General features: G+C 33.5%; 1 protein-coding gene across 1 annotated transcript in view; it reads left to right on the forward strand.

Moving 5' to 3' along the window:
- Positions 1 to 496: 496 nt before the first annotated feature.
- The window catches only part of OLFM3 (olfactomedin 3), a 174,721-nt gene continuing 159,993 nt past the window's right edge, over positions 497 to 15,224 (forward strand). The window contains exon 1 of the mRNA XM_011368235.1: positions 497 to 705. Within this exon, the coding sequence (XP_011366537.1) occupies positions 637 to 705 (69 nt within the window). The 5' untranslated portion in view covers positions 497 to 636. The remainder of the gene's footprint in view (positions 706 to 15,224) is intronic.

The raw sequence follows: 15,224 nt of genomic DNA on the forward strand, positions 1-15,224 counted from the left end.
TTGTTTAAAACACTAAATATGATATCGAGGCCTCTGTCAATGACAGTAGAAGGTTCCAGGCATTATGTGTTTCATAATCCTTTATCTAGCTGACTCTTTACTTCTCTGCAGCTCAAGTTGCCAGCAAATGCTGAACTGGAACACGAGTCGATCCTTGTTTGGTTAACAAATTCCCCGCAAAATATCTCCCCAAGCCCCCAGGAGCTGTAGTGATGTCATATCCGTTGTCCAGGTCTCCACACCTCTCTCAGCCTCTACTCTCTTTATCTTTTGCTTGGGTCAAAACTTTTGAGGTGGACTGGCTAGATAGCGGCGGAAGAGAGGGTAAACTGGAACGCGCAGGCTGGAGGCGCTTCAGAACCTCGGTCAGCGCCCACTGCAGCCCAACCCACCCCCGAGCTCGCGAACTCCCAGCTCTGAGAATGCCTGCGGAATGATCGCCCCCCAGGGCGGCTGCCGCTGCTGCCGCTACTGCTACTGGCTGCTGCTGCTCCTGCTCCTGCTCCTGCTACCGCCTCTATCTCCACTCTGCTCTGACTGGCAGGCAGAAAGTGCAACTGACGAGGGAAAGGTCTCTGCAGTGAGTGGAGTGGCTACATAAAAGAGAGTAAAGAGGGGGCAAAAACCCAGATCAGAATGCAGGCGACATCCAATCTACTCAATCTCCTGCTGCTGTCTTTGCTTGCTGGATTAGATCCTTCCAAGGTAGGGGCAATATTTTAACTCTTGTTTGAAATAAATGTGCGATATGAAACAAACCGGCCAAAAATGCAAATAAATATGCCCCCAAAAGGCACGAAAGACAGCTCTCCAGCTATCTTGTGGTGCCTGGCATATTCCCACTGCTTGGAAGATAGCAAGGTGAACTACCGGAGGAAGAGCTCCTCAAGGTAGAGTCCTGGAAAGAGGAGGTGTGGGGGGACCAAGAGCGAATATAATGTATATGGGCAGCGGGCAATGCGGCTCTCCCGGGAATTTAGCTTATTCTGTATCCGAGTGCTTAATGTGCTCTTCTGAAGTCGGACGAGTAATGCAAAGGAGTTAGCAGCTCAAACAATGCAATTTGTAAACATGTATTAGGAGATGGTGAACCGTTTCTTTGTTGAAAGCAGAGAAGTGTTTTCCAGCTGATCCTGGTCAGTAATACCCCCATCGCAGACGTGCTGCGGTTTGTGTCCAAAAACATTTGGGATGCTGCTTGTAACACACGGCAAAGAGGCAGAGCTGTACTCTCTGCCATGGCTGAGAGGCGTTGGTGAAAGGGGCTTGTGTTTATTTGCTTCTTTCTTTTCATTAAGGAAATTAGAGGGCAGTGAGGAAGTTCCGATTATCAGTGTTAAACAGGAAGTGAGAACCTTATCACGCTAGGAGGGCAATAGGAAGAATGAGGTATCTCATTGCTGTTGAACTCTGAAAATTATCTGGTACTGGCAATTAAAGAGAACGCTAAGCTCTTTTTTAAAAAATACAGAAAAATAAGAAGAAATATTTTCAGCAGTGTATGATCAAGGTTTTGATGATAAAGTGAGATTATTTGAGAGCTTCAGCATTCTAAGAAAATCATAATTATCTGGAATACAAGATAAAGTGTCTCGTAAAAATAGTAAGAGATACAATTTTAAAATTACTTACTTGTTTAACTGATCAAGAGCAATTTGACACAACAGAAAAAAAATGATGCCATATTACAAAATCACTTAAAGCTTATGTACTTTGAAATATTGTAAAGTTATTTTTAAAGCTTTACATCATCTGAGTGGTATAGAGAAATTAAGTTTCTTTTCATAATTGAATAGAACTAATTAAGATGTAACCAAGCATAATCCAATACTGCGGCTGACTGAATATTTCTAGGCCTAATACAGTATATAGTAAAAACTTAGCATCATGTCATTATACTCATAATTATTTCTGTGCACTTTTCATAAGAGACCTAATGAGAATAAAATCATTTTATTTTAAAGCTATAGTTGTGCTAATATTGTCACTGAAATCTTTGCAGTGTGTGAATGGCATCTTAATGATCTTAATATTTTACATACTAAGGGATAGCTTCAAAGCATTTTATATCTAGGTTAAAAGTGTTGATTTTGGTTTTATATTTTTTAAATCCTTTTTTTTTTCTTCTTGCCTCTAGATCTATAGTGACACATTCCACTACCGTTTTCATTATAATTGTTGGTTAAAACTTTTGAACACATTCCATTAGGTACCTCATTTGGAATATTCTTAGTAAAACAGTTTTTTTAAACAAACCTAATTATTGAATTATTGCAAAAAAAATCACTTGACTAAAAGTGAATTTTGTCATTCTTTAAAATGAACTTAGAAATGTAGAGCTTTGCTAAAAATGACATGTGTAGTTTGTCTAATATCTTTAATGCATAAATATCTTTACTTCTTGCACTCCATTCTTTCCCCAATTAAATACATAAACAAAGAAGAACTGTTAAATACCAAGATAAATCCCCCAAATAAATGACCCATTTTTAGTCCATATGACCTTTTCTAGTATTGACAAGTTTATTTCTGGGTATTCAACAATATAAAACTTTTCTTCAGACTTAGCTGTGGCTGTTTGGTACAAATGAGCTGAAAAATTTAGGGATGGAAGGTATACATTAACTTTTTAAACTGTCCTTTTCAGCTTCTAAATATTGCATTACTGTATGCAAAGAACAGAAGATGGTAATTTGTTCTATATCACATACAGCATTACAGAGAATATTAAAATGTTCATAGCAAGTGATTTTAATGTTGTAAAAAGTTTTTGACCTGGTAGACAAATATTGCTTTAAAAAAGCGAATAAAACCTATTTTTGCATGTTTTACCAAAACTATCGTTCATCACCAAACTATATCACTGCCCGCCCTCACAAATGGCACCATTCAATTCTCAAAATAATTGTGAATTAGGTAATAAACTAGGAATTTTCTCAAATTTTACTTATTATTGTTCTAACTACTTAAGGGTTCACATAATAAAATTAGCTTTCATAATGCAAATTATGTTTAGTGAAATTGAAATTAAAAATCCAATAACAGTATCGTACAAACCCATTTTTCAACAAATAATAATTAAGTGATGACACTTAAATGCACAGAAAAACTGCTGATTTTTTAATACTAATATGTTAGCACTGATATATTTCATAACATTTTTAAATAAATTTGTTTAAGTATTCTTCTATATTATTACACTTTATGTTTACAGTAAGCATGTGTATAATCACACAGAGATAGAACTGGCGAATAGGAGAGCTCTTAAAATTGAATAAATTTTTTTTTCAGATACAGGATTGTGACATATATTAGAAATCTAAATATTAGAGAGTGCTTTTTATATATTAATTGATCTGAAAACAAAAAGGCTTTCTAACAATACCAATTCCATTCCATAGAACACTATATAATATTTATGTTTATAATTTTTCTTCAGATTGAGACTTACAAATTTTTATGACATTTTATAAAGTGCTTAAGTATCGCCATCTTATGGTAACATAAGTTACTTGAAAGTCAATTTTATTTTTAAATTTTAAAAAAATGCCCAAACTTCTAATATTAATAGGATGAATCTACTTTCAACGTGTACTTACTTTCTTTTCTCTCATTTAATATATCAGAAAATTAGCAAGATTAGTATTTTCTTTTAACAAAATAAAGCAATTCACTCTGCTAATTGATTATTTGTATTCTTATATAGACAGATTATCAATTTCCTCTCAGGAAAATTATGAGAATTATGTTTTCTTAATTAAAATCTTATCACCAAGTTTCTGGTTTCATTTGGAACTCATGAGTATATCACTTTGTCTATTTTAAGAGATATTAATTAGTTTCATTTGTAATGGAGTATCTGAATTATAGGCAATATACCAAATCATATTCAATAAGTAAATTTTTTTTAAAAACTAAAAGCTTGTAGGAATTCAATTATTGCTCAGTTTTATAGAGAAAGGACTATTCCTGTCTAAGACATTCCTGTGGGCGGCTGCTAGATGGCATCTCTGTGCTTTTAAACTGAAGGAATTGAGTTCAGTAATGACCTTGATAATACAAGAGTGAACCTCTTTTTCTTTTACAGGTAGAATTTTAGCAGATCACTACTTGAACATGATAACAAAATAGTAATCTCTGTGAATCAGAACTACGAATTTCTCTGCTTTGCAATGCTGAACTAAGTAGAAAAGAGCATATACATGAGGCTGTGCAGATTTACACCAGAGCCAAATACTTGAGTAACAGTTAAAAAGAGGTGGCCACATATTGCAGTGACTGTTGAACTTTAAAGCAGTCATGCTTATGTAGTAAATATACTGCAAAATGCTCTAGCATGCTTGGATTGAGAAATCATTCACTATCTTCTTACCTAGAAATATATTGAAGAACTTAGCAGTATGCATACTTGCTCACACTACAGACATAAAACACACCAATGATTCAGCAACAATCTTCAACACCAAACTGTTTTGTCTGTCCAAAACAACCGGGCCCATTAGTATGCCTGCCTTAAATAAGATAGCTGCTTTAAATGCATATAGACTTGATAGAAACTAAGACAATTTTAATGATTATATTGTTAAATGCTCTATAACGTAATATACCATGTGTAAGTGCCTTCGTGTTTTGGTATTGCTAACGAAGTGATCAAAGACCTAAATTAGCTAGAGGTGGCTTTTGTCCATAAATCTAAAATTCCTGTTCTTACAACTTTTAAATGAAATTGGTAAAAAGCAAATACAACGAGAAATAAATTGAAAACAGTATTAATTTGCTTTAAAATTCACCTTAAAATCTATCTTCTCCTATATCTACTGTATACAAGAGGCATCTTCTAAACAGGGTCAACTCAAATTAGAACAGTAAATAAGGATTGATGGCATGTGGCGAGGACCTGTAATTACACACCAATAAACCCTGATACAGTAGAAGGTGAAAAGTTCAATGCGGCCTATCCATATTTTGAAAGAGTAAATGACTTTTCTACTCTCATTTTATTCCATCCTCCCTGATCCAATTAAATTTTATTTTCAGAAAGTAAATGTTCTTTATCACTCTTTCTCTTGGCAACTTGAAAAGGTTAAAATTGTACTGCTTTCCTTTACTTTTTAAAAATTCCTTTTCCCCGTATTTTGCAATTATTCTCTTTTAAAAATTACTACCGTGATGATCGATTGATGCTCTATTCAGAGGGAAAACAGACCAAATCTAAGAAAATAGGGGGCAGGATTCAGGGCCCTTCATTTCTCATTACTACTTTGCCACTAATATACACAAATAACTTTGGGGAATATGTGATCTCAGTGTCCTCACTTGTAAAATTAGGGGGCTATATGTTCTTAAAACTTCTTTCTTAAATTTTAGAATGACTCTGTGCTATAGTCTGCACGTTTGTGCCCTCCCTCCTCCACAAGCCATATGTTGACCTAATGCCCAAGGTGATGGTATTAAGATATGGGATCTCTGGGAGGTGATTAGGTCCTGAGGATGTAGTCTCACGAATGAGATTAGCACCCTTATACAAGAGGCCCCAGAAAGACAACTCATCCTTTCCACCATGCGAAGATATAAGAAGTCTGTGACCTTGAAGAGGGCCTTCATCTGACCATGATAACACTTTGATCTTGAAGTTGCAGCCTCCAGAATTGCAATAAGTAAATATCTATTTATAAGTAACCCAATCTGGGATATTTTGTTATAGCAGCTCAAAGAGACTAAGATTCTCTTTTGAATAATATTTGGTCCTGCATATTCATTGCTGACCCTTCCCAAGCAGAAACTTCCTTAAGGATTTTAGACTGGCAATTATTAGAAAAACTTTAATTTTTGTACTAAGAAAACACATAAAAAAGAAAGTGACACTGGATAAAGCTGTAGCTTAGGAGATAAGACTTGGCATTTGATTTACTTAAGTATTAATTAGCCATCTTTTTACTTTAAAAAATTGGCAACAGTGAAATTAAGAAAGGAGATAAAAAATAGTTTTCTTGGTAGGTTAGGTGAAATGACAGTGAGTCTTTGGAAGTATCTGTTCATTTGTGTTACTGTGTATGTAACATATGTGAACAGATTATTTCACAGTGGCATTAAAATATTAAGGCAGCATCAAAAGTTATTTAAATACTCACTACCTAGAACCCAGGCTTAAATCTAAAATATGATGTTGAATCTGGTCCTCCATCTACTCAGTCTATGTCATTTATCAATTAAAAAGGATATTTTTATGAAGCTAACTTAATCATGACAATTTTCAAATGTAATTCTAAAGATTGTACTCCAAACTAATGGCGACAGAAAAAGGGGTAGCTGGACATGAAATCACAAGAATTGGTTTAAGTCCTAACTGTGCAATTGTTCAATAAGACACTTAATCTCTCTGAAGTCCATTTTACATTAACTATGGAATAGATGTAATAGCAATGGAATTTATATAGTTATTGATATTAATATATGTGAAAATCTATTTTAAATCATCAAGTTCTGTGCAAATATTCCACTAACATCAATCTATAACCAAATCTAAAGTCTGTCGTGTACCACTTATCAAGATCAAAATATCCTGCTGTTCCCTCTTCTCAGCTTTCAGAAAAGTGAATGTCATGTAAAATTATCAGCAGGGATTCTCAAAAACAGCCCATAATTTGGGCCAAAGCTCCAACTGCAGCATGCCACCTTAAAAATTAATATCATACTTATATCCGAAAGGTACCTCCTACAAGCCTGTAGGGAAAAACTATGAGACCGAAGACTGGTTCAATACTATCAGAGCAAAACCACACCAAGAAAAGAGCTTTTAAACTAAACATGCAAAACAGATCACAGATAGGATGGATATACTTGAACAAAGAATCTATCAATGGATAAAACTACTTTTTTGACCAGCAGGCAGAATGTGGGCTTCTTGTATCTTCGCAAAGTATATTGGTGGTAAAGTAGTTTAAATTCTAAGATTTAAAAATATTAAACAGAGAAGCTTTAAAGGGGGATTTTCTCAAATTAAAAGTGTTCAGGGCATAGGGTTATTGTCTCAGTTCTTTAAGACTGCCATAAGGACATACCACAGACTGGGTAGTTTATGAATAACATATTTATTGAATCACAGTTCTGGAGTCTGGGAAGTCCAAGATCAAGGCACCAGCATGGTCAAGTTTGGTGAAGGCCTTCTTCCTGGTTCACAGCTAGTGTCTTCCACTGTTACTGTAGGGGCTAAGGAGTTCTATGGAATCTCTTTTATAAGAGCACAATCCCATTCATAAAAGCTCCACCCTCATGATCAGTCATCTCCCAAAGGCCCCACTGCTTAATACCATCACAATAGGCAACAGAATACCAACATATGAATTGGGGCGGGGGAGGGAGGGAGGTCAAACATTTGGACCATAGAAGAGAAATTACCACTTTTGTGAATATAATTTCCCTGCTCTTTTCTCTTGGATTGCTTTCTCAGTCTCTCTGTTAATACCGATTTGCCTATTCTTCTCAATATAGACTTCTACAAAATGCTTGAAAAGACCTGACCATTAATAGCCATTTAATATTTCTTCTGATATCACTCATCCAAAAGCAAGTCCACCTGAGTAACTTATGAATTGATTCTTTCTTTTCAAAGTTCAACTCATGTAGATAATATGAAGGGTAAAAATAGATGAGAGCAACTATATAACATCTAGAATAGACCCTACCCATGAAAAACTAATATTTAAGAAATGTATTATTTCAAAAATACCTGCCCATCATACTGCAGTGAGATTTAACTTATTTTTGTTACTTGCTACAAGAGGTTGCAAACCCTTTTGGGGAGAGGAGGGTCCAAGATACAGGAAGATACAGGAACAGCATAAGACCATCTCCACGAACAGTGCCAATAACGTGAATGGTGGTAATAAAAATACTCAAAACTTGTTGAAACAGTTAAAATACAGTTTTCTAATAATATTTATCTTTTGTGCTCTAAAAACAAAGTGTTCTAAAGCATATATCAAAGCTATACTTTCTATCATCCTTATACTAAGCCTTCAGAAGAATAAAAATAAGTTCAGAAACAGGATCACAGATGCTGTTGTGTTCATGCTTTTGCCTCTCCCTGGAAAGCTCTTACCCTCTTCTCCATATGTCAAAATTTTACCTGTATTTTAAGGTGCAACTCAAATGTCACTTCATCCATACATCCTTCTCTGACACTCCTCACATCCCAAGAGGAGGTAATCCTGGTAAACTAAAAACTCCTGTAAGAAATGAATCATGTTCTACTTACATTTGCAGCTACAGCCACTGGCAACTGTGTCTGACACATAACAGGTGTTCAATGAACACAGACTGAATTGAGTTTCTTTTTCCCCCTAAATTTGCAAAATCACTCTTATGATACTTATCACTTTCCTTTTTTTAAATTGAGTATTTATTGTATTGTGTCTCCCCTACTAAATTATAATGTAGCTGAGTGCAGGCTTTGTTTCTTGGTCATTATCCTTCCCTATCTAGCAACTAGCACACCTTGTCCATTCAGATAAGATATTTAACAAGTATCTGTTGAATGTACAGATAAGTATATGAAGAAAATAATAAGTCAAGGAACAACTAAAAAACATAAAATCCTGAATTAAGCAATAGATGAATATAATCTATGTTTTTGGTGCATGTTCAAGATATTAGGGGAAGGGAAATAAAACTGATTTTAAGAACCTTGTTTTCAAGGGCTGACAACTCTTATACCAGGTTGTTCAACTTGAAGAATGCTCAAGATTATGCCTTTTTAAGTTATTGATTAGTTTTCTGTCCTACCCTCACCAATCATAGTGCTATTTGAGATGTGGTAACTCTCTGGGATGCTATAACCTTCATACTCTTGTGAATTACTCACTGTATTTTATGGCACTCAATGACAAAGTTAGTATATCCTCTTATTACTTGGTGTATGTATAAGTTCATTCTATTTGCATAGGTTTATCAGTCTTAACATTTTATTAATGTGTACTTATTCTTTTAACTACCTTTATTTTATGTAATGTCTTAGACTTATTTGATAAATTAGTATATTATATATATTTCTCCATCTCTTTTTAGGGACTGAGTAATTATTGTTATCATTAGTCCAGTCATTTCTCCAATAAAATAAAACTGCCATGTATGAAGTAATGTATATTATTCTTTTCCTCTCCTTCCACTTTCCATTCCTTACATTTTGGATGGTTTGCTTATGACAGCTTCTCCAAAATAGGTTTATAACACCAAAAATAATAAAAAGTTTTGAACATGGCCATTATCAAGTATATAGTGTCTAGTTAGTTTTCCAAAGGATTGTACCAATTTATAGTGCTTCCAGTAGTTTATGAGAACATCAGTTTTACCATATCATTACAAATATTAATGAATTTCAGATCATCAGCCATACCTCTGTCAAACATGGTGGTATTCTATCTACAAACTAATATTATTATAAAATAAAATTTAAAGTACACCAATTCTTATAGATTCAAATGCATCACTTTTATGTTCTTTATTTTATTGATGCCATTGATCAAAATATTTTTTAATCTTCTCTTGAAATTGCCTTCAGAGCAATTCCAAGTAACAAGCATATTATTTTAAAAACTTTTATTTTTTGTTGTTCAATTAGAGTTGACATTCAACATTATTTTATATTAGTTTCAGGTGTGCAGCAAAGTGGTTAAACATTTATGTAATTTATGAGGTGATCCCTCCAATTAGTCTATTACCCACCTGGAACTATACAGGGTTATTACAATAATATTGACTATATTCCCTATGCTGTACTTCACAGGGGTGACTATTTTGTAACTACCAATTTTTATTTCTTAATCCCTTCATCTTTTTACACAGCCCCAACCCCCTCCCATCTGGCAATCACCAGTTTGTTCTCTGTATCTGAGTTTGTTTCTGGTTTTTTTTGTTTGTTTGTTTATTTTGTTCTTTAGATTCCACATGTAAGTGTGGAAATCATATGGAATTTGTCTTTCTCTGTCTGACTTATTTCACTTAGCGTAATACCCTCTAGGTCCAACCATGTTGTTGCAAATGATTAGATTTCATTTTTTATGGCTAATATTGCACTGTATATATGTACTGTAACTCCTTAATCCTATCGTCTTTTGATGGACACTTAGGTTTCTTCCATAGCTTGCTATTGTAAATAGTGCTGCAATGAACATATGGGTGCATATATTTTTTCAAATTAGTGTTTTGGTTTTAGCTTTTCCCCATTGCTTATAATGTTAGCTGGGGATTTTTTGTACATGGCCTTTATTATATCGAGATATGTTCCTTCTATTCCCACTTTGCTGAAAGTTTTTATCATAAATGGATGCCAGACTCTGTCAAATGTGTTTACTGCATCTATTGATATGATCGTGATTTTTATCTTACAATTCGTTAATGTAGTGTATCACATTAATTGATTTGCAGATATTGAACCAAGCTTGCATCCCAAAAATCAAATCCAACTTGACCATGGTATATGATATTTTTAACCATGTACCATAAATTGCTGAATTGCCTTTGCTATATTAAAATTTTGTTGAGGATTTTTGCATCTAAGTTATCAGGGATATCGGCCTATAATTTTTTCTCGTAACATCTTTGTCTAGTTTTGGAATTACAGTAATGGTGGCCTCATAAAATGTGCCTGGGAGCCTTCCCTCTTCTTGAGTTTTTTGAAAGAGTTTGAGAAGAATAGGTGTTAATTCTTCTTTAAATTTTTGGTAAAATTCACCTGTGAAGCAAGACTTTTGTTTGTTGGGAAGTTTTTTTATTACTGGTTCGATTTCCTTAGTGGTAATCAGTCAGTTCAGATTTTCTGTTTCTTCTTGACTTGGGACTGAGTTGTTTTTTAAGAATCTAAATATTCTGTTGAAATTATTTTTTATTATATAATCCTTGTAATTGTACCATCTAAAAATATTAATAGTCTCCATATTTATACTATATTACTATATGAGCACACCACCACCATACAGAATATTAAATGATTAAAAGCAAATATAATTATAGTGGAGTTATATTTATCTTAATTACAACTTCTAAATATCAAAAATTCAAAATTCTCATAATTAACTTTGTAGGTTAAAATTCTCTGAAAAGAAGTGTCAGCAATAAAATTTTCAATAGCACAAATAGTTATTTAGATAACCTCAAAGAGAGGGAATAAATTGAATAGACAATCCTTTTTATTTTTCCAACTAAGATGAAGGTGATTAAGAAGCATTATCCCATGATGAGTAAATGGCATTACTATAGGGACCAATTCCAGATGTCAGGATTGCTTCAAATAGAAAATCAGTATTGGAAATGTTGATTCACTGGCACCAAAATGTCACTAGTGAAATACTGCCTCACAAAAGATGCCATCACTTCCGGGAATGATCTATGTCATGGCTGTTTAGGGAATTGTTTATCTGAATTAGTACCAATGACGAGTATTTTTACACCTACATATATTTTGTGGCATGATGACTATATCTTAATGTATATTGTTGCAGTACTATACAAACTGAAATATTACTTGGCTCAAGACCCACTGAAGACTTTTTATTATACTTATCATTTATTATTTATATCACGCTAAAGATATATTCTACTCTTTACAACAAGTTGAGTGCTAGACAAAGTCAATGACTCTAGTTTGACTGTCATATACCTTAAAGCACTCTGGGGATAAGCAAGAGGAAATATACAGAGAATTATGATGCTCATGCCCAAGAGGTAGCTATCAGAATATGACTCAAAACTAGACATAAGGTATTTGAAAGAAGGAATCTATAATTTATCAATAATTTATTGAATCAATAATTTATTTTTGTATCTCTCATTGGTGGCAAAACATCATGACCTTCTATCAGTTAGTTAAAGCAAGAAAAGACACCAAGTCTACACATTTGTCTGAAAATAAAAATGGAATATTTGTATTTGTTTGAAAAATAAAAATTATACGTGAATTTATATGTAGCATGGAGATGAACACACTCAAATATGGACTGAGAGGACATAAGTATTTATTTACACATCAGGGATGGATTGAAGATTTACAGATGATATGATATATAAATTTGTCAATGTGTATTTAATCATTTCAAGTGAAGTTTATCCCTCCTACCAACACCACACACACACACACACACACACACACACACACACACACACACACACACACTGCATTAATTAATCTGAGACCCGTTTAACCTTCTATTACTAACTACTGGCATTCACTTTCAGAACAAGGTCTCTAATTTAGTTCGACTAATCTTCAATGTCTCTTACTAAGAAGAAATGGAAGGAAAAGGCATGAAAACATCCTTAATGTCCTTTTTCTTTCTTTACTTGCAGAGGGAAAGGCAACAGAAATGTGATTGCATTTGTCCAATTGTATATAATCATTTCTTTTGGAAAAGATACCACTCAAGGGACTCGACCTAATTAATATCAATTTGACATATAAAAAAAAAAAAGAAAAAAGAAGAGAGAAACCATACCAAATCAGAGCAAATTATATAATAATGAGGAAACTGGAAAGTTCATAGTGTTGTGGACAGAGTACCAAATAAGAATTAGAAAAGCTAGACTAACATCAGCTCTGTAACTATCTAGTTGTATCTCTTTGGGCAACTCATTAAAAAAAAAAAAAGGTTTTTCTGTTTCCATCTCCTTATGTACAAACCGAGGATAGTAAACCAAATGCTCTTATTTATTCCTAGGTCATTCTAAAATGGGGCACATTAGTATCTTATAAATGTAATTCATCGCTTTCATCCTCTTTCCTTCTGCTCAAAGATTCTCAAATAGTTAAAGGTAAAATCTTGACTTCCTTTACTGCTGATAATCAAAGTTAATGTCATCGAGAAAATCATAGTAATTTAGTCCTGTATGTATGGTAACACAAAAAATAAACATAAAATGTATATAAGCTTATTTTATATCCCAAGCATTATAGCATATTTAACATTTATTTTATATTCTTCTTTTTTATTAGCTTTTAAAGATTAACGAAAAATAAATGAGTGAATGGCATGGTTCTATTGTCTTTATCCGATAATAGTTAAAACAAAAGAGACTCTTAGAGTTACAAGAAATAGGCCATCTATTTTGTCTGCATAAGGGCAAGATTCTCCACTATAACTAACTCATGGATGGTTAGCTAGCTTCTGTTCATATGTTTCTAATATTGGGGAGCTGGACAATATTAAAGGGATTGGATTATGTTTAACCAAAAATAATTATTAGAGAGTTTCTTTTTAGATTGAGTTATGACTTCCAGTGATATTTCCTACTACTGAGTTATGATTCTTTGTTTGGATAAATATAGTAAGAAAAAAAGTATATGGACTGTGGTAGACAGAATAATGTTACTTCAAAGATGTTCTCATCCTAATCTCTAGAACCTGTGAACATGTTGCCTTATGTGGCCAAAGAGAATTTGTAGATGTGATTAAATTAAGACTCTTGAGATGGGAAGATTACCTTAGATTCTCTGATGGACTCAAGGTAATTTAAAAAAAAGTCCTTAAAAGAAGAAGGCTGGATGGTCAGAGTCAGAAAAGGAAGAGAGGATGACAGAAGCAGAGAGTTGGAGAGAGGAACTTTAAAGATCGAGAAAGGGGTTAAAAGCCAAGGAATGTGGGCTGCCTCTAGAAGCAAGAAAGCCAAGAAAATGGATTCTATAGAGCCCTGAGAAATAAAGACAACCTTGCTGACACTTTGATTTTAATCTTGTAGGACTTATTTCAGACTTCAGCCCTCCAGAACTGTAAGATACTAAACTGGTTTATGTTGCTTTAATTTACTCACTTTACGGTCATTTGTTATAGCATCAACAGGAAACTAATATATTGGTCTAGATGATATTTATTAATATGCAAACACAAAATGTAAGACAGCCAAATAATGCTAGAGTTTATGAGTGTGAATAGATTACAGTAAGGTCTAAATTAGCTAATATAGAAATGAAAATTGCTTACTAAAGAAGACTAATTAGATAACACACATAAGTCTAATTTAATTATATGATAAGTTAACATGTTCTCTAGTTTTCATTTATAAGATACAAAGTGTATTTGTTGTTGTTGTTGTTAGGTAAAATCTGCCTATAGAATCACATGCTCAATCTAAGAAGTAAATGGTTGTCATTTCATTTATTTCCCAGCATAGGACTTCTAAAAGCATCTGATGTCAAATTCTTTATACTGTATCTGTAATCTACAATGAAAATACAAAGAAACTGGCTGCTTTGATTCAGAAAAATGACGATGACAGCTCCTTCTTTTTCATCAGTCAAATTTGATCCACCAAAGGCAATGGCATGTCTTCAGATGAAAGCAATTCTGTTTAGAGAACCAGTGAATGTTACACAATAAAGGCACAATCAAATATGATGATCGCTTAGTGACATTCCACAAAATATAAGCAGGATTCACCCCTTTTATGTGCAATAGAGGGGGAAAAATTGTGTTGTTGAGTTTGCTTATTTAATTTTAAGTAAGTGAGATTTGTTTTTAGCTTTATGACAATTAGTAGTGTGAAGAAAATAATTAGCCCCAAAATGAATGATTCTCAATGACTATAATTATCATATCATAGATTAGTCCACTAGCAATTGTATTCTAATAATTTTTCAACAAATACTCATGCCCGGCACTATTTTAGGAGTTGGAGATAAAATATTTTTTAAAAGATATAGCTATTACTCTCAAAAAGCCCTTAATGTTTTTTACTGGATAACTCATACAGGTATACTACTAATAGTAATACTGTATGATATGTCTCATAACAGAGACTTGTATAAGATAAGTAGTGGATAGATAATGGACATCTTCAACAAATTGCGGCATAAGAGAAAATTTCCTGAAAAGGTGATGATTAAAGAAAAGATTACCTAGACGATGAAGGGGAAAAGGGGTATTTAATTAAAAGGCAATAGCCTGCATGAAGTCACAGATATGTAAAAGAGCATGTGTAAAAGAAACTCTGAAGAGCTTTTTTGTATGACTTGAGCTCCTTTACTGTTAATTATATGGGAAGTAGGAGAAGTGATGCAGATGGAAAACAAAGAGCAACTAGGGACATTAAATGGTAGAAAAATGATCATCTAAAGGGTCCAAGACTTGAGCAGATTTAAAAATATTTCTGGACTTCAATTACCTTAACCAAAACAAATAAACAAAACACAATATAGCAGTATTAGAAAGAGTTCTCCAGAGAAACAAAACAAATTG

This window comes from Pteropus vampyrus, unplaced genomic scaffold (assembly GCF_000151845.1).
Source record: "Pteropus vampyrus isolate Shadow unplaced genomic scaffold, Pvam_2.0 Scaffold6, whole genome shotgun sequence".
Lineage (NCBI taxonomy): Eukaryota > Metazoa > Chordata > Mammalia > Chiroptera > Pteropodidae > Pteropus > Pteropus vampyrus.